Raw genomic sequence first — 17,569 nt, forward strand, 5'->3', positions numbered from 1 at the left:
TCTGCTGGACACTGAAACCTAGAAATTACTCCATTACAATGACCACATAGAAGAAAACTGCGCAATATTTGGACTGGATTCATTTATTTTAAAAGCTACTTACAATTAATGGCACATACAATTAAAACACCAAGGCCCAATAATACCTCCAAATGAAATGAACAGTTCACACATTTCAACACCAGTCACAAAGAAAGTCTTCCCCCTCACATACAGATAAATTAATGCACAATTACAGTATGAGCACTGTTGAATCACATTGCACTGAGAGAACTGATAAAATCAGAAAAGCACCTAATCATCAAAATCATTTAATCAAGTACAGTATGGCTTCTGTAAAAAAACAAACATTTAAGGCTAAGAACGGGCTGTCATGTTGTAGAGAATGAACAGCAGAGGCACTAAGAGACGTAAACATAAGTGACATTAACAGTGCAGGGCAACCAATAAAAATACTTACTTTTTTTTTAAACATAATCTTTTTCAATACAGTTGGTTAATAGTAACAATTGTGCATAGGTGTGTAATAAATACTGATTGTCTTATCATTGCATAGCTCTATAGCTCTGGTTTGGTCAAATCAACCTTTCATATTATAGACTATTCTTCTAAAGCACTCACACATGCATTTATACAGAGTTCATTCGCAAAGGCTACACTTAGGTAAGAGGGTTATACCAGTAGTCTGATGTGCACTTTATTGTCTATCAGGCAGTTTGTGTTTGTATTTAAAGGCAGTGTTTATGTCGCCTCACTCTAAACTAAATGGCCAAAGTGACAGTTAATACAGTAGGCACTTTCATTCCTGGCAGCACTTCCTTGTCTTTGACCTGTCTTAAGGACGGGCTTCATAGATTTTTTATTTATTGATTTTTTTTAGAACGAGCTGTCCAGAGTGTTGTAGTTGTCTTTAAAGTTCTTCAGCTCCAGGAAGTGTCTGGGCCGCTTGCTGCGCTGCTGCACTGAGGATGTGAGGTAGGTGGTTTGTGTTGGGGAGGAGGAGCGTGTAAGCTCCGCGCTGCTGGTCAAGTCTTTGGCTGCAGACTGGTGGTGTCGGCTTGGAGAACTGCCGCTGTTGCTGTGAGACTTGACACTAAAAAAAACAACAAGAGGGAAACAGAATGTTCCTGGTACATAATTAACATTCCATCAAAGGATTAGGGATAAAAGGAAAATCTGTGAGGGAGCACTGTGAGGAGAGGTTGTGTTTATACTCACGCAGAGGCCAGTTCAGATAGAGCTTCCTGGTATTTTAAAAACTCTGCTTCACCAAAAGTCTAAAATAGAAATAACAATATAATAATAATAATAAGTTAAACATCAGTGCATACAGTATGTCAGCTTTTAAAGATACAGTGCACAGATGGATGGGCTGTATGATGAAGACTTTACTGATCATAAGGATACTATCAGTCATAACATTTTAATCATGAGCCTAGCAGTGTAGCATAGGTCCCCCTTGTTCCACCAAAACAGCTCTGACCCATCACAGAGGGACTTGACCAGACCTCTGAAGCTTTCCTATGGTATCTTGTGTCTATCAATATAAACCAGTTTCCATAATAACACATTACAGGCCACATACATATAGTCGATATTACATCTGCTAATAAAACACACTTAATGTCCTTAAATGATTTTATTAATACCTCTAAACTCAATGTTTTTGATATCTTACACAAAGATGTATCGTATTAAGTATGATAAGACACCTCCTCACTGGCTAACTAACACACACAGAGACACTGACCTCTGCCCCATGACGTGCTTTATTGTACCCGTCCAGCACTGTGTCGATGAGGTTTTCTCTGAACATGCAGTGTGAATTTCTCAGCTGTAGAAGCCAGGTTCGTAGTCTTTGACCCGTCACAGCGGTGGACGTCCCACCAAGCTCACGGAAAGGGAGATCTAATGACATGACAGTACATGTGACAATCATCCGTCAACGCTACCACCATGTTAACAAAAAAAAACAAAAACAAGTAAGGATCTGTAGTGGAAAAAAAAGTTCACCAGTGTCTCTGATGGCATCCAGTGCTCTCATCCTGTACAGATAGTCGTAGGAACCTGCAACACACACAGATTCTTATGTGCTCTCAAATTGTAAGTTCTCACCTGGATATTTTAGGACTGGTGTGTATAAGTTCCTTTGTGTTTCCTTTTTACCTGACTGTCCACAGTGCTTCAGCCGGTCATCATCTGGAGAAATAAGACGAGGCTCAAAGTGGATTTTCTGAACTTGGCTCAGTTTGGCTTCAATTTTTTGCCTCAACTCCTACAGGACACACACAAGACCACCATGTGTGATGAATCAGCAGGACACGAAACAGCATCACACTCCTCATTATGTTGGATGTGTATTACCTTAGGAGCGTTGTGGCCGAGGGGAACATGTGGTCCTCTGCGGGACTTCATGGCAAAACGCATAATTTGTCTTTTGACAAAGATGAACAGCAAAACAAACACCTAGAGGACAGCCAAGAGTTGAGAGCTTCTTTTAGGAGTAGTAACCAGGCAATGATGAACATAACTAAATAATAAAATAAGTATGTAGATTAAACTTACTACTAACAATAACAATAACAAAAGGGGGACCGGAGGGTGTGCTCCAATTATCGGGGTATCAAGCTTCTCAGCCTTCCGGGGGAAAGCTTACTCTAGAGTGCTGGAAAGGAGGCTCCGGCCGATTGTCGAAACCTCGGATACAGGAGGAACAATGTGGATTCCGTCCCGGCCGTGGGACAGTGGACCAGCGGACCAGCTCTTTACCCTCGCAGGGCTTCTTGGGGGAGCATGGGAATTTGCCCATCCAGTCTACATGTGTTTTGTGGATTTGGAGAAAGCTTTTGACTGGGTCCCTCAGGGGATCTTGTGGGGGGCACTGCGGGAATATGGAGCCCCGGGGCCGTTGGCACGAGCCATCCGGTCCCTGTATGACCAAAGTGGGATGGTGTGTCCGCATCCTCGGCACAAAGTCAGACACATTCCCAGTGCGTCACTGTTTGTGATTTTCATGGACAGGATCTCAAGGAGCAGCCGGGGGGGGAGGAGGGTTTCCAGTTTGGGGGGCCTCAAAATTTCATCTCTGCTTTTTGCAGATGTGGTTTTGTTGGCCTCCTCATGCTGGGACCTCCAGCAGGCATTGGGGCGGTTTGCAGCTGAGTGCGAAGCGGCTGGGATGAGGGTTAGCACCTCCAAGTCGGAGGCCGAGAACCATCTCTGCCGGAAAAAGGTGGATTGCCCTCGGCGTCAGCAGTAATGCAGGCCTTGTGCCGGACCGTTGTGACGAAGAGGGAGCTGAGCCTGAAGGCAAAGCTCTCGATTTACCGGTCGATCTTCGTTCCAACCCTCACCTATGGTCATGAGCTATGGGTAGTGACCGAAAGAATAAGATTGCAGATACAAGCGGCCGAAATGAGTTTCCCCCGGAGGGTGGCTGGGCTCAGCCTTAGAGAGAGGGTGAGGAGCTCAGACATTCGGGCGGAGCTCGGAGTAGAGCCGCTGCTCCTCGGCATCGAAAGGAACCAGTTGAGGTGGTTTGGGCATCTGTTAAGAATGCCTCCTGGACGCCTCCCTTTAGAGGTTTTCCAGGCACGGCCAACTGGGAGGAGACCCCGGGGCAGACCCAGAATGCGCTGGAGGGATTATATATCACGTCTAGCCTGGGAACTCCTCGGAATCCCCCAGGAGGAGCTGCAAAACGTTGCTGGGGAGAGGGAAGTCTGGGTTGACTTACTGCGCCTGCTACTACCGCGACCCGACCTCGGATAAGCGGAAAAGAAAATGGATGGATGGATGCACTAACAATAACCTATTCAAATGATTGCATTATTTAAAGTAAACATTTTGATGCATATTTCTGGGTGTAAAACAGGGCTCATTGTATTACATTTGTAATCAAGAAGGGGGATTTTTAAACGTGTTTTTACTCCTATCTCTGTAATCTTTTCCAAGAAGGTTTTTGTTGTTGTTGGGGTGCTGTTAGTCTTTTCTCCTACACAAGATCACAGACAAATAACGACCTGTTTGCAGAACATTTGGTAGAAGGATGAAGCGTGGATAAGGGATAAACGCTTGAACTTATTCCATTTGGAGCAGGTTAAATCCAATTAACAAACAGGCCAACATTTCTTCCTTGGTTATATAAAGTCTTTTGTAACAACTTTTTGGGGAACAAGGTGCGATGTTGTGATGGGATTCTAGACTAAGCATCTGGTACTTAAACATTTTCTAAACGTTTTTCCCCAACTTTTAGAAATATAAATTAAGATATCAAGGCATATAGTAGGGCTCGGAATCTTTGGGTGTCTCAAGATTCGATTCGATTTCGATTCTTGGGGTCACGATTTCGATTCAGAATCTATTTTCGATTCAAAACTATTCGGGATCCATGGATTCAAAGTCTATTTTTGAATTAGTGTCATCTGTGAGACTGGCTGAACTTCTTGCTGCTCCATTTTTGGAAGTTATGAATTGATTTAAAATCTCAGAAGATAAGAATTTTTACATAAAACAGGGTTCGTACAGCTTTTTAAGAGTAAAATTTCAAGATAAAATGTCAACTCTTTCAAGGAAGCTGAAGCTTTAAACATAATTTTTTTTAAATTTACAGAATACAATTTTTTTTATTTGTTAAATTACAACACTGGTCAATATAGAGTAAATCCAGCATTTTCCAGCACAGTGTTCAAATTTCAAGCACATTTCAAACCTTGAGAACACTATATTTAAAATCAAGCATTTTCCAGACTTTCAAGGCTCTGTACGAACCCTGATAAAAAAAAAAATCTGTGCAGTTCAAGTTTATTCTAGGAAATGTTATTGACATGAGATAACAAAACAATTGAAAAAAAAGCAGCTTCCCAAACCTCCAAAACATTCTTTAAAAAAAAAAAAAAAAAAAGTGTTATTTTAATAAACACACAGATGTGGCCTGCTGTCTGACTTCACTAAACTGTCTATCTAACATTGAAAGAAGGTAAATAATAATTGTTACTGTTCTATATAAAGAAAATGTGTTGTGTTTATATCTAAGACCACGCACAAATTGAACTATGGGTATTATTTGTTGGTTGATGTGTGATGTTCTGCTATGCTCCAGTCAGATTATTTAAATATTAGGCTATATCGAGAAATGTTTGTAAACCTATTGAGAGATGAGATGAGATTCAACTTTATTGTCATTACACATATACAAGTATAGAGTAACGAAATGAGGTTTGGCATCTCACCAGAAGTGCAAATAAGCAGAAAGTGCAAGAGTCTGTGCTATGTACAGTAATTACAAAATTTACAGATGTAGACTAAAAAAAGTGAATTATTAGGTATATATGGCTGGATTAATGGGATGCTATAAATATAAATAAATGCTATAAATATAAGTGTATTCTTAGGATTATAATATACAGATTAAGGTGCAGTGAGCATGCTATACTAGATATACTGCATATTCTGATCATAATGAACCTATGAAGGTTCATGATCATAATGCAGGCTTGTAATAAGCATAACACGCTTATGGGGGGTGGGTTGTATGACTGAGAAGATGATTTATTTTTCTGCACTTTGTGCTTCCGTGACTCTGAATTGAGACTTTTTCTCTAAAAAAAAAAATATTTTGGAAAAAAAAAAATTAATTCAGGTGTAAGCTATGAGTGTAACATACTGTGACGGTATCTCTGTTTATTCCAGAGTAGAGTGACGTGTTGATTGTTTTCAATTGTGACTGGACTTAGACATACCAATAACATCAAAACTGACTCACCAGACTCCCGAAGGCCATCACAAGCACCACGTTTATACTTGACAGAAGAGAATCGTTCCGCATTTTGAAACTGTGCGTTCATTAACCTCACTGACGTTAACGTAAACTACACGACACTTCAGAGTACGCCCGACAACTTTTAAAGCCACGCAGTTTCATTCAAGACTCCGTTTTTTAAAACACATTAACTTAAGTTAGACGACAGACAGACAGACTACAGAGAGCTGAAGAAAAGTTAAGGCGCTCTTGGATGTTACATTTCGCTGGCTTGTTGTCTTCCGCATTAGTCACATGACTGGGGCTGGGCTACGTCGGCTCTGACGTTATTTTGGCCTCTGCTGCCTTCTGCCGTTCAATGACGTCTTCACGACGCTACACCCAACAAACAAACATAACAAACAAATCAACAAATAATGAAGACAGGTTTCATTTGAATATGATAAAGACCTGTGAACACAATTAAACAGGTGAAACACATTCACTTGTTAGCCTACATATTGATTAAGAATAATATGAGGAGGGTCACTGACATCATCATTTTGGGGCTAAAAGTGAGACTGACACCCAGGGCCCCAGTGGAGGTAGGGGGCCCTGGTTTGTAGGCCTTTTTTATTTTAAGATGGAAAACAAATGTTAATATGAGTGTAAAATGTAAGGTGATTGTAAATAATAAATATGGCTATAGATTACAAATGCTTTTATAAATTCCAACCTAAACAGCCCCTTTAAAGGAGCAGATGACAAACTGCCCTATTTGAAAGTCAACTTTCAGACTTTGGTTAGATTCAAACCTGTGCCAGGACATCAGTCAAATCACCTGCTTGATTTTTTTCATTATCATGCCACTTTACAGGATTATGGTCAGAAGTGGGACACTGGTGCACCCCCCTGGAGAATGTTGTTTTCTGTGGGAGGGCTGTAACGTATGCAGCTGATATCTATGGTTGTTGATTCTATAATAAACTCTGACAGGGTCCAGTAGTTGTAAGTAGTAAAAAACTAAACTAAAACTGTGCTGTTCTGCATCCCACAAATTCCCCAAATCCAACAGCTGGTAACTTTTTCTTTCATAGCATAATGTGGTGGACATACATGAATTTCAACAAGTAAGCAATGCATTACTTCTTCTTCTTTTTCTTTTTCTACTTCTTCTTTTTTCTTCTCTTCTTCTTCTTCTCTTTCTTCTTCTTATTATTACAAACTTCCAGTAAAAGTGAATTTGCACTCCTTTTTTCTAGTTAGCTATACTTTTCTGAGTGAGTAACAGACATGTCTCGTCTATTGATTCTATTGAAACTTAATATATTGAACCTCTCTTTACCAAACTATGATGCTGTGTAAAATGTCTGATGTTCATAAAAATAATTAGAATAGACCACAGTGATATCCTTTCATTGGGCCCAGAATTCCTGGTAACACCCCTGGTTGACTATTTATATTAACTGGGACATACTGATTGATTAAATACCATGAATTTCCCTTTCTCACATAGTTCCTTAAGTCCTACAACCCAAAAAATGTATTAAAAAGAACCAGTGTGTCTGTGAGCACAACATGGATTTGCATCTATCCTGCGGAGACACTGAGTGCCATTATTCTGTCAGGAACAAGGGTGGGTGTCTGTTGAGTCATACTGCTGCTATTTACTCTTACAAACAGACTTATCACTGTCCTGAGAAGACAATGTAACCTACCCGACCTCTGCCATTTATTGGATCACAAGACATGGCCTAGCATCAGTATTTGTAACTAAGCATGTTTATACCCTTGACAGGCACAGAAATATGTTGAGACATCCTCTTATTTAGTGTTGCAGCACACCACAGTTTCCTCTGTCTCAGCGGAAGACAATAACAGGTGCATGCAAAAGAGCAACAGTGAGAGCATGAGCAGATTACCATCAAACAGTAAGTACAATCATTTTCTTTTTCTTTATATGTCTGATGCTAGTCTGCCTTATTCTTGTGTTTCAAAGGCAACTTGTTCCCATCCCACAGCAGAATCCAGCTTACAAACAATAGTTCTTCTTCTGTTTAAAACCTATCAGCAATTTCAGATACTTTACCCCCCCCGCTCCCACCCCAGTCTGCATTACAGTCCCACAGATTTTTAACAAATATGTTTCCAATTGAGCCTGTTAGGTTGAAAATGTGTCATACGAGAGGTGTACTTTCAACAATATTTATCCCTTGGTATTTCTCTGTCTGCATGAGCTCTTTGTTGTCTCTGGTCCCAATTAAAGGTGCACTGTTATTATGTATTTTGACACCAGCTAACCCAGATAATTAGACTCAGGTTTGCCTTAGGTGGGGTGATGATAATAAAAGACTGTGTTGCGAAATGTCATTCTTGTTCCGTTTCACACAACGATACAAGCTGTGACTCTTCTCCCTGGAGCTATATGAAATGCTTATGTGAGACAGAGTTTGAATTTTTTTTAGGGTGTGTAAGTTAGCATGTGACATGTATATGTGTGTGTACACTCTCGGCTGAGCTGTTAAGTGGGTGACACATTGAACTGTAGTCAGGAATGCTACCCTGTGAGAAGAGGAAGAGAGGGAGAAAACAACAATGAGAGGGGGAGGAGAGAGAGAGAGACAGACAGAGAGAGAGAGAGAGGGAGTACAGGAGGATAAACCAGTGTGGCAGGTTTGCGTCACTGCACAGTCCATCATGCAAAGCTGATGTAAAGAGAGGAATACAGAGAGAGAAGAGTTAGGAGTTGATGTCATTACAGAGAAAGCTGCCTTCAGTATGAAGCTGTGTCAACACCGTGGTCTGAGACATGTAAGAGGTCCCTCTTAGAAAAGGTGAGAGGCATTTCTTTGTGAAAATATTATTAAAATAAAAAGCTAATTTGTTAACATAAATGTGGGGTTAGAGATAATAACTTTGTCTGATTTATGGGTACATTTCTGTCTTTCTCGCTGTTTAATCAGTGTTTGAAGCAAACTGTGCAGTGTTGCCCTGGCAACCCAGATGGGAGGCTTTGTGTTTGTTAGCAGAACAGGTGTTTCTGTAAACCGACACTGAGCCTCACCTGTGTTGTAAAGGTCCACAGAGACTGTTTCCTCAAAGTCACACACTTGACTTTGTAAAATGCTACTTTATAAATGAGCCATGTTTATCTAATTTCCTTGTCATGTTATACTTGTACAGTAAATACGGGATTTATATTAATTGAGTTAAATATCAACAGTGATGATCGGATTCTAATTCTGACCTAAATAATGATCAAAGATAGTTCACCGACAATGCCTTGTTTGTATGTGTGTAACCTCAGAGTGTCTGTCGTCAATGATGAGCTGTTGTCCATCAGTGGCACGATCTGTCACTTAGTATTCAGTTTCTAAATCAAGTAACTTTAATCTCTTTGTAATCTGATTATTTTCAATGAATCCGCTGTTATAAGGAAAAAAATTCCATTGTTATCGTCCTGTCACTGTATGAGACGTTACAGGTTGCACAAAGACTGATTGTGACTCTTTAATGCATTGTTTTTCGCTGACTGGATTGCTGTTAGGTAGGTTCTTCCAGTTTTTGGTTCAGGTTTAGCTGACGTTGACAGGTAGTCATGAGTATGTTGCTTGTGTAAACAGTAGTTATGATATGTGTGTGTACAACAGGGCGCATTAGCTCAATCTCAATGTTCTGTGAATGGGCTATTGAGTAAGTGTGAGGGGGATTGTCAGGACGACAGGGGTGTGTTTCAAAGTGACACAGCTGACAGGAGTTTAAAGTGTGGCATACTCTGGTTTTTTTGGTTATTTGACTCTTGTTCTCTGTCTTTATTATATTGATTTTTTGTTCTTAGCATTTCTTATCCTTCGCGATCACATTCCTTTTTATACTTTTTCTGTAATATGTTGTGCCAACTGACCTCAACCACTACATGATTGTGTTTGACACTTTTGACGAGCCAATGCAAACCACAATCCCTGTTATGACTGTAACTTTTTTTCTACTTGGCAGGTAATGGGAGCTGTTTGCTGAACTTGTGTTTGGGGATGAACACTCCAAAAGACAATACGGCATCAGCAAAACAAAAAGATAAGCCAAAAAGAATAATCTCTTCTAGACCACAAGGCAGAGAAACATCAGGAGCTTCCCTAAAATATTAAACTCTGTTTCTGTGAAAAACAAAAACAAATGAGGGGACGGTAATTGTTTCAATGTTTCTTGCACACTGAAAATGGCAGAGTTCAGAAAAACTGCTTTCGGAGTGCAGTCATAAAGATAGTTACTTGGAATCTCTTAAATATCAAGTTCACTCTTCCGCTCTCTTTTTGGGATTTGGCACTTCACAGGTGGTCATTAACTTTGTTTACCCTGGGACAATGGACTTGTCTCTGCTCCCTTCTCCAGCGAGTGTGTACAACAGGCAGGGGACGGAGGCGCTCTTCACTGTTCGCTCAGCTAACTCTCCTTCATACAGTCTCACTCGCAGGCCTGGTGTTAGGAAACCAAGAGGTTTTTCAGAGGAAGAGAGAAAGAGCGCTGAGGAAGTGGCAGAAGCAAAGAGTTCACAATCTGGCGCAAACGGAACCGTTGAGGAGGTGGATGACAAAGCTTCTTGTTATCAAGCCAGGAGTGGGAATAGCAGCAGAGTTATAAGTCAGTATGAGGACAAGGACCCCAAGATGTCAACCATGCTAAGCCACACTGGAAGAGTGGGAAATACAATCACAGCGTTTCGGATTGACCGAGGCAAAAACATTGCACCTGAAAGCCGTGGCAGGACAGAGTTTAGGAGGAACAACCTGGCAACTAGAAGCAAGAGTTTGGAATGGCAGACGGGGGAAAGATGCCCAGATCGGGGTCAAAGGGCCGACATGTTCATTTGGTTAACTAAGCGAACAGGGGACATCATTCAACCTGATGGAGGCTTGGATGAAAGTGCAGGAGTTCAAGGCACCAAGGAGGGGGTGAGGTCTTCAATACAGGCCTACTATAACTGTGCAGGTACAAGTAATGTTGTTCAAGAGAAGAGCCCCGTGAGTCACATGAGTCAGACTTTAGATAGGACCAGTAAGGGACGCTCTCTCCCCTCCAGGTTAAGGTCCCAGTCCGGACCATGCTCTAATGTCAGACCAACATCTGCTTCATCTGGTTCCAAAGGTGGTCAAAGTATTCTTGAGCGGATAGAGAAACTCTATGGCTCAGCTGGTTTTGGTAAAACTGAGGAATCCAACCCTTTCATGTCCAATCCCAAAGACACAACTAAGGATTTCCTTATTCCAGCACAGCCGAGGTCATACGACTGGACATCAGGGGGAACCTTTCCAAGGTGTTTCTCATCAGGACAGACAAGCAGCTTCATTCCAGTTCAGAGCAGGAATTCATTCACGTGTACACAATCAGATACAGTAGGTTCTGAGACTATTTCTCTGACCAGGATCAGGGAGAGATCGTCAGGGGGGCAGTGGCCAGGACAGATCCAGGGTGTCAAATTGGGTAGAGGCTTAAAGGAAACTGGCACAATGTCTCTGGATAGAGCAAGGAGCAGGAACACTCTAGCAGATCAAATAAGAGCTACAAGAGATGCTGGAGAAATAGCACCTTTGCAGTCAAACACCTCCAAAGATCAGTTGAGATCAGGTTCTTTGAGGGATTGGTCTGGATCGAGAGAAAGAAGATTAAGTGGAAGTACTGAATGTAGAAGGGTGAACCATAGAGAGGAAAAAGGCAGCAGTAATTTAATGTATGGGGTACATAAAGAAAAACCTAAATTAAAGAGTGTTAGCATCGATGAAGATGTGTTTGAATCAAACCCATCAAAAATTACAATAAAAACAATAGAGAGGAACAAATTACCAGAGGGGTTGTCAGTCAAATCTGCAGCTAGCGTGAGGAATAAGATCAACCAGTTTGAGGCTCTAACACAGAGATCTCAAGGTCCGGTTATGGGACAGATCCTGATGCCGAGACGGGCCTTCTCAGTGCCAACACAAATTAGTGGGGCTCATGATGGAGTGAAAAAGAGCGGGTCAGATAAAGCGATAAGCGGATTAAGAGACAAAAGGGAGGAATTGAAAGTTGGAGGGGAGAAAACTGAGGAGAAAATGAAAGTAGCACGAAAGAAGTGCGGGTCAGAAAGGTCTTTATCAGTGGATGAGTCTGGACTTGGATTACGGAGGAAAGAGAGAGATGAAAGATATTTAGTTCAGAGTGAGGGAAAAGAAGCAGACAAGGCTGACACTTCTGAAAATTCAAAGAAGTATGCCAGACTTAAGAGCAGCCTTGAAATCCCAATAAATAAAGGAGATCAAAGACAGCGTAATAACTTCTATATAGATGAGTCCGATTTCTCCAAGCTTTCGAGTCCTGAGGAGGCAAGTGACAGGCCAACTTCTTTACCTCTGTTCAACTCCAGTGACACTCCCGATGGTCTGCCAAAAATATTATCCTCCATAGTTACTTCACCTGTCAGTGATGAAGACAGGACTCCAACCAACACTCCAAACCACTCACCTCTTCTCTCGCCCACAACTCAAACAGAAAACTCCACTCCCATTGCAGAAAATGAAAGACTGTCTGATCTCGTACAAGAGTCCAAAACACCTGAAGCAGATGCCCTTCATCTCCATCACCACCTTGGCTCTTCATCCCACAGCAACCATCCTGGTCTTGTCTCCTCAGATAGCAATGAAACATTTCCAAAGGGAAAGAAACAAGTGTTGGACCTGGATGCTTGGGTAGCTGGATTGAGCCCGACGATTAAGGTCTGGAATGACGATGAAGAGGATTTCGAGGATGATGATGAAAGTACACAGAAGGATGAGGATTCAAACTATGATTCAGACTCTGGAGAGTCGTCAGTGACCATTACAAGTAATATGAGCCAATCAGATCGTCGGAGCTTCTGTGTCAGGTGGGTAGAGTTTATATCAACAAAATTCAAGGTATACATTTTTACCATCATAACTCAATTTCCTCTCTGTAGTCTTTCAGACTTGTGTAACTTTGCTGGAGTGGACTATGAGTCAGAGAATGACAGCGATGAGTGGCAATCTGTAGGTCGGCGAACAGCCTCGCTAAGCTCAGACATGTCGGCTTTTTCCTATGTGTCTGTGATGCCAGCTGATGAGCTCGACAAGCTGCTGGAGGATGTCAGGAGCCTTGGTGACAGCACTCTGCAGGTACAAACAGCTTGGTGTTTCAATGTTCTGCTGTGATTTTAAAATGTAGGTATTGTAACAGCAGACCGGTCTTTGGCTCAAATTTGGTCACTTACCCCAATGTACAGCATTCACCATATGCACACAGCAGCCATTTCTTTCTGTCGTCACTACCAGGGTGGAAAGTTTAAATGTTGTCATATTGTATTGCTGTGTTGTGAAAATGCCCAAAATCATTACAATTAGACTCCTTCAACAATCAGAAACTAAAAGGACAATGCATTGTGGTAATCAAATGCAAAATGAAGGCCATATTCCAAGGTAACACAACTTGTTTTATCACCTGTTAGTTACCATTGCACAACAGATAATGTTTGCATTTAACCATTTCCTGTTCATTACTGTTTGTAGTGTTACACAGTACAATTGGAAAGGCTTGAATTCCCATTAGCTCCTTAAGTGTTAGCTTGCTAAGGGAGTGTTATGGTAACAAGGAAGTATGCCAAAAGTTAGATCACTGTAGAGGCATAAATTCCAAGATAACAGTATCATTAGTGTCACAAAACTATCGAATAAAACAGGAAGCAAGTAAGTAGCTGAAATGTATCATAAGCATAGACAGTAAGATCATAAGCTGTTGTCCAACCGTTAGTTATACTCCAAATGTGGCCTGATGTCCTTTCAAATTTTCCATTAATTTGGAAGAAGTAAAATATGAATGATTTGTCTGATTCTCTCCGGTAATATCATTCACAATCCTAGAGTACAGCAGTACAGCAATGGCCCCTTCTTGGGTTGTAATTAACCTGCAACTTGATATGATTACACAGGACACCTGCATATTTATAGCATCCTTTGGAACCTTTGTGCATGTGATATCATATTTTTTTTTTCTCTTTCGCATATTTCCTTCTTAACTTAGTTTTATCTTAAAATGTTTATTATAATAACATCATTGGTTTGTCCAACCTTTCTGTTTTGGCATGCAGGACTATAACGATGTGCAAGTGGTTGTTCTCCATAAGGACGTGGGAGTGGGACTGGGCTTCAGTTTGGCTGGAGGCATTGACCAGAACAAGCCAGTCACTGTGAGGAAAAACTTGTTTTCCCCTGAAAAATATCCAAAGGCAATGTCGCCCATTTCTTCATGTCCTTTCTTTGTATTCCTCTCAGGTTCACAAGGTGTTCCACTTAGGGGTAGCAGCAAAGGAAGGCTCAATATGTGAAGGGGACCAGGTATTGTCAATTAATGGCACAGCACTGAGCAGTTACGCCCACTGGGAGGCCCTGAGGGTCCTGAGAAGAGCAAAAACTCGGGATTTGGGGGTGGTGGTCCTGAGGAAGGGAGGGATGAGCAATGTTAGTAAAGAGGGAGCGCAGACAAAAAGTCAAGAGCCAACAGCAACTCAGACCACAGAGACAGGTGAGAGGTCATACATTACCAGCGTTTATCAAGATAATGATCTGTGACAGTTTGAAATTAAAAGCTCTTTCTGTTTTTTGCTTTTGCTGCCCTCTCAGGTCAGCTTATGTGTGTGCGCTTGGAGAAGAACAACAGGGATCTGGGCTTCAGCCTGGAGGGAGGAGTGGGCTCCAGTCAGGTGGACAGACCACTGACTGTACAGAAGATCTTCCAGGGTGAGGAATTTTTTATTTTTTTATTGGTGATAAGGTGAACAAAATGAAACAAGAACATATAGACATGACATAGACATGACAACTAAAGCAAGAACAAACAAACAAAGACAAAAAAATACAATAAAAATAGATACAAAAAAGCAAAACATAAGAAAAGATACAGAGCGACAACACAGACAAAATACATTTAAATGAGATGAGAGTCAAGCAATGATTTTTATGCTCAGGTAGTGTGTTAGAAAGGTGTGAAATGTGTTCCTGGCAGCTTAATGCATTAAAGTGCGGAATTTAGTGGGGAGTAGCGAGAAAACAACCAAAAATATGAATAAATGAAAAGTGAATGAAAAATTAGTTAGAGAAAGAAAAAAAGTATATATACATGTAAACAGTAATAGAAAGAAGATAAAATTATATGAATGTAATAATATGACCATCATAAAAAGAGAGATGATGGTAATAAAAAAATATATATATATAATAATAAATATACAAATATACATACACATACACACATACGTACACATGTACATCCATAGGTGTACACATACATGTGTATCAAGATCATAGAGATGTCATAAAGAAGAAGAGCAGAGAAGAACAGAGAAGTGGGGGCCACAGGGTCCCCGCGGAATCAGGCAAGAGGCCCCACCCCCGCACATAAAGCCCCACAGCGGCACCAGCGAAAACTCCCAAGATGGATGGGACGGGCTGGATAAGAGACCCCCCCTCCCCCCCGTTTTTTTTTTGTTTTTGTTTTTTTTATTAATAAACAGGGTGAGGGATTTGAACATTATTATCAAACAGCACAACATGAAATAGAAAATTTGGCCAAAAGTATATAAACCCAATTTGATTATGAAACCTGAACCTTATACTGATAATTGAATATAACTTATTCAATAAAAGCTGTAACTTCTCATTAAGGTGTGAGTGGTTAAGTCTTAGCTGAATTCAGAGACAGAAAGTATAGTAGTCATTTTGCACATATAGATCATGTGCTGTACTCTTTTTGAATTTGACCACTCTTTTTAAACAGACTTGTTCATTAAAGTCATGAATTGAACATTCCCTTTGCACACTGTCCCCTCCAGGAGGCCCTGTTGACAAGGTGTGTCCTGGTGATGAAGTCGTAGAGATTGAGGGTGTCAGCATGGGGGGGATGAGACGTCTGGAGGTGTGGACTCTGATAAGAAGACTGCCCCCTGGGCCTGTGGATGTGGTTCTGCGTCGCCCTCTGAAGCATCTGGAAACATGAGGATATTGAGTTTAGGGACTGAATTCAAACTAGAAACTAAAAGCCATCCGTGAGAGAGACACTGTTGAACCTGACGTGTATTAAGCTTTGTATTAAACTATTTGGGGTTAATGCCAATAAAACATTTAAGCTATTCGTTTTTAAAGACATTTAAACAAAGCCCCAAAGGGAATATAGTCTCAGAGACCGGGTCAAAAGTGTGTATTTTTCTCACTTTAGCTACCTCATGCCTGGGATTTTCTGTACCAGCCAAAATGAAAGTGCACTGATGGCTAATACATTATAAAACCTACCTTTTGATACTTATTGTTTTGGTTAGTTGAAAGCTATTTAAAATGTTACACCTGTAAATAAAAACACATGTATTATAATGTAAATAGAAGTGATCTGCATTTATATTGCTTTTTTAATAAACCCTAACTTAAAGTGATACTTTTTATTTATCATCCAGCAGAGGGAGATAACATGACATGATATTTATTTCAATCATATTGCATTAATGGCTTTGTGGTCAAAAGTCTGAAGTAGGCTAAAATACGGTAGCCCTGAAGTGCAAAGCACAACGACAAATCAGAAAACACACAAGAAAAAAGAAAACACAACAACATTAACTTCTAACGGAAAAGATAGGTACCTGCAGTCAACAAGGATCGTCGCTGATCAGACGAACGCAATGTCCGTTTTTTTAACAGGAAGTAAATGCATCATACTCCTTTGGCGCAAGGCAGAGAAAAGTTAACAAATGAAGCAGAGCAGGAGGAATCGAAAATATTATGATGTATTGCCCAAATTGTGTCAAACTATATCAGTCTAGAGACTGAGACTATATCTGAATCATCGGTTGCACTCATGTTTTGAAATCAACACGTGAAAGCAGCATATCCTTCCGGTTAAAAAGACAGACAGTGTGTTTGTCCAGTCAGCGACAATCCCTATCGACCGCAGGTACCTATCTTTTCCACTAGAAGTTAACGACATTGTGTTTGCCTATATGTGTTGTGTTTTGTGATTTGTCGTTGTGCTTCCTTATTAGTCGTTGAGTTTTCTTATTTGTTGTTGTGTTTTCTGATTTGTCTTTGTGCTTTGCACTTCAGGGCCGCCGTATTAAAGTTATCTGTCCTTTAACAAATAATCAGACACAGATAACCTGCATAGATGTGATAAGCCTAAATATCACTGCCTGTCAGCATTATTTTTATGATCTCAACATAACATGTAAAGGTTCTGGTTGTGGAGAGATAATCTCCAGTCACTTTTACTTGTCTTATCTTGTGTCAACATGTCCTTTGGGCCAAAGGCATGTGTCTTTCTGAAAATGATCGACATATAATCATAACTGCTGCATGTCCATTATTTAGGTTATGTAATCCATTAGGAGTCCAGAGTTTACTGAGAGTGGGTCACAGTGACATGTCCTTCTGCAATGATAACAGAGATTTATCTGAAACCCATCTTAATTATAAAACTTGTACAATTGTTTTTGTACTACTTAAATATTTGCCCCTCAAAATCCCCGATGGATTGTTTAATGTTTCCCCTGTTAGAATAAGCCTGTAGAAGTATTTGAATTGAAAAGTTACCAGCAGGATTTTTGACAGAATAACAGGTAAAAAAAAAAATCTGTGTTTGTGTAGTTAAGTTTACAATTATTTATCATGTAGTTTGGAGTTAACCTGCAGCTTTCTCTCACTCTGATTTGAGACAGATTGATGACTTTTAAAGAAGTAAAATAAAGATAAACTAACTGGTTTCTTAAGGTTCGGTTTGAGTTGTATTAATATTCTGTTCATGCTT

The 17,569-nt window shown here is 40.5% G+C and overlaps 2 protein-coding genes across 4 annotated transcripts; one reads left to right on the forward strand and one right to left on the reverse strand.

Moving 5' to 3' along the window:
- Nucleotides 1-67: 67 nt before the first annotated feature.
- On the reverse strand, nucleotides 68-6,051 carry c8h1orf43 (chromosome 8 C1orf43 homolog). 2 transcript variants are annotated; one of them, XM_065958180.1, is made up of 8 exons: nucleotides 5,765-6,051; nucleotides 2,566-3,762; nucleotides 2,365-2,466; nucleotides 2,167-2,275; nucleotides 2,014-2,067; nucleotides 1,751-1,908; nucleotides 1,219-1,277; nucleotides 68-1,093 (listed from the first exon to the last, which is right to left on the reverse strand). In XM_065958180.1, the coding sequence occupies exons 3-8, from the start codon at nucleotides 2,425-2,427 to the stop codon at nucleotides 877-879; spliced, it is 660 nt and encodes a 219-aa protein (XP_065814252.1). In that variant the 5' UTR covers nucleotides 2,428-2,466; nucleotides 2,566-3,762; nucleotides 5,765-6,051; the 3' UTR covers nucleotides 68-876. The 2 variants fall into 2 exon arrangements, with proteins under 2 accessions (XP_065814252.1, XP_020497583.1); XM_020641927.3 differs by lacking the exon at nucleotides 2,566-3,762.
- Nucleotides 6,052-7,504: 1,453 nt separating this feature from the next.
- On the forward strand, nucleotides 7,505-16,205 carry si:dkey-92i15.4 (uncharacterized). Of its 2 annotated transcripts, none has more exons than XM_029278901.2 (7): nucleotides 7,505-7,671; nucleotides 9,737-12,635; nucleotides 12,708-12,903; nucleotides 13,872-13,970; nucleotides 14,056-14,305; nucleotides 14,404-14,520; nucleotides 15,612-16,205. In XM_029278901.2, exons 2-7 carry the CDS (start codon nucleotides 10,102-10,104, stop codon nucleotides 15,773-15,775), a joined length of 3,360 nt encoding a protein of 1,119 aa, XP_029134734.2. In that variant the 5' UTR covers nucleotides 7,505-7,671; nucleotides 9,737-10,101; the 3' UTR covers nucleotides 15,776-16,205. The 2 variants fall into 2 exon arrangements, with proteins under 2 accessions (XP_029134734.2, XP_020497605.2); XM_020641949.3 differs by lacking the exon at nucleotides 7,505-7,671 and adding an exon at nucleotides 8,352-8,574.
- Nucleotides 16,206-17,569: the final 1,364 nt, after the last annotated feature.

Source organism: Labrus bergylta, chromosome 8, assembly GCF_963930695.1.
Source record: "Labrus bergylta chromosome 8, fLabBer1.1, whole genome shotgun sequence".
NCBI classification, from domain to species: Eukaryota; Metazoa; Chordata; class Actinopteri; order Labriformes; family Labridae; genus Labrus; species Labrus bergylta.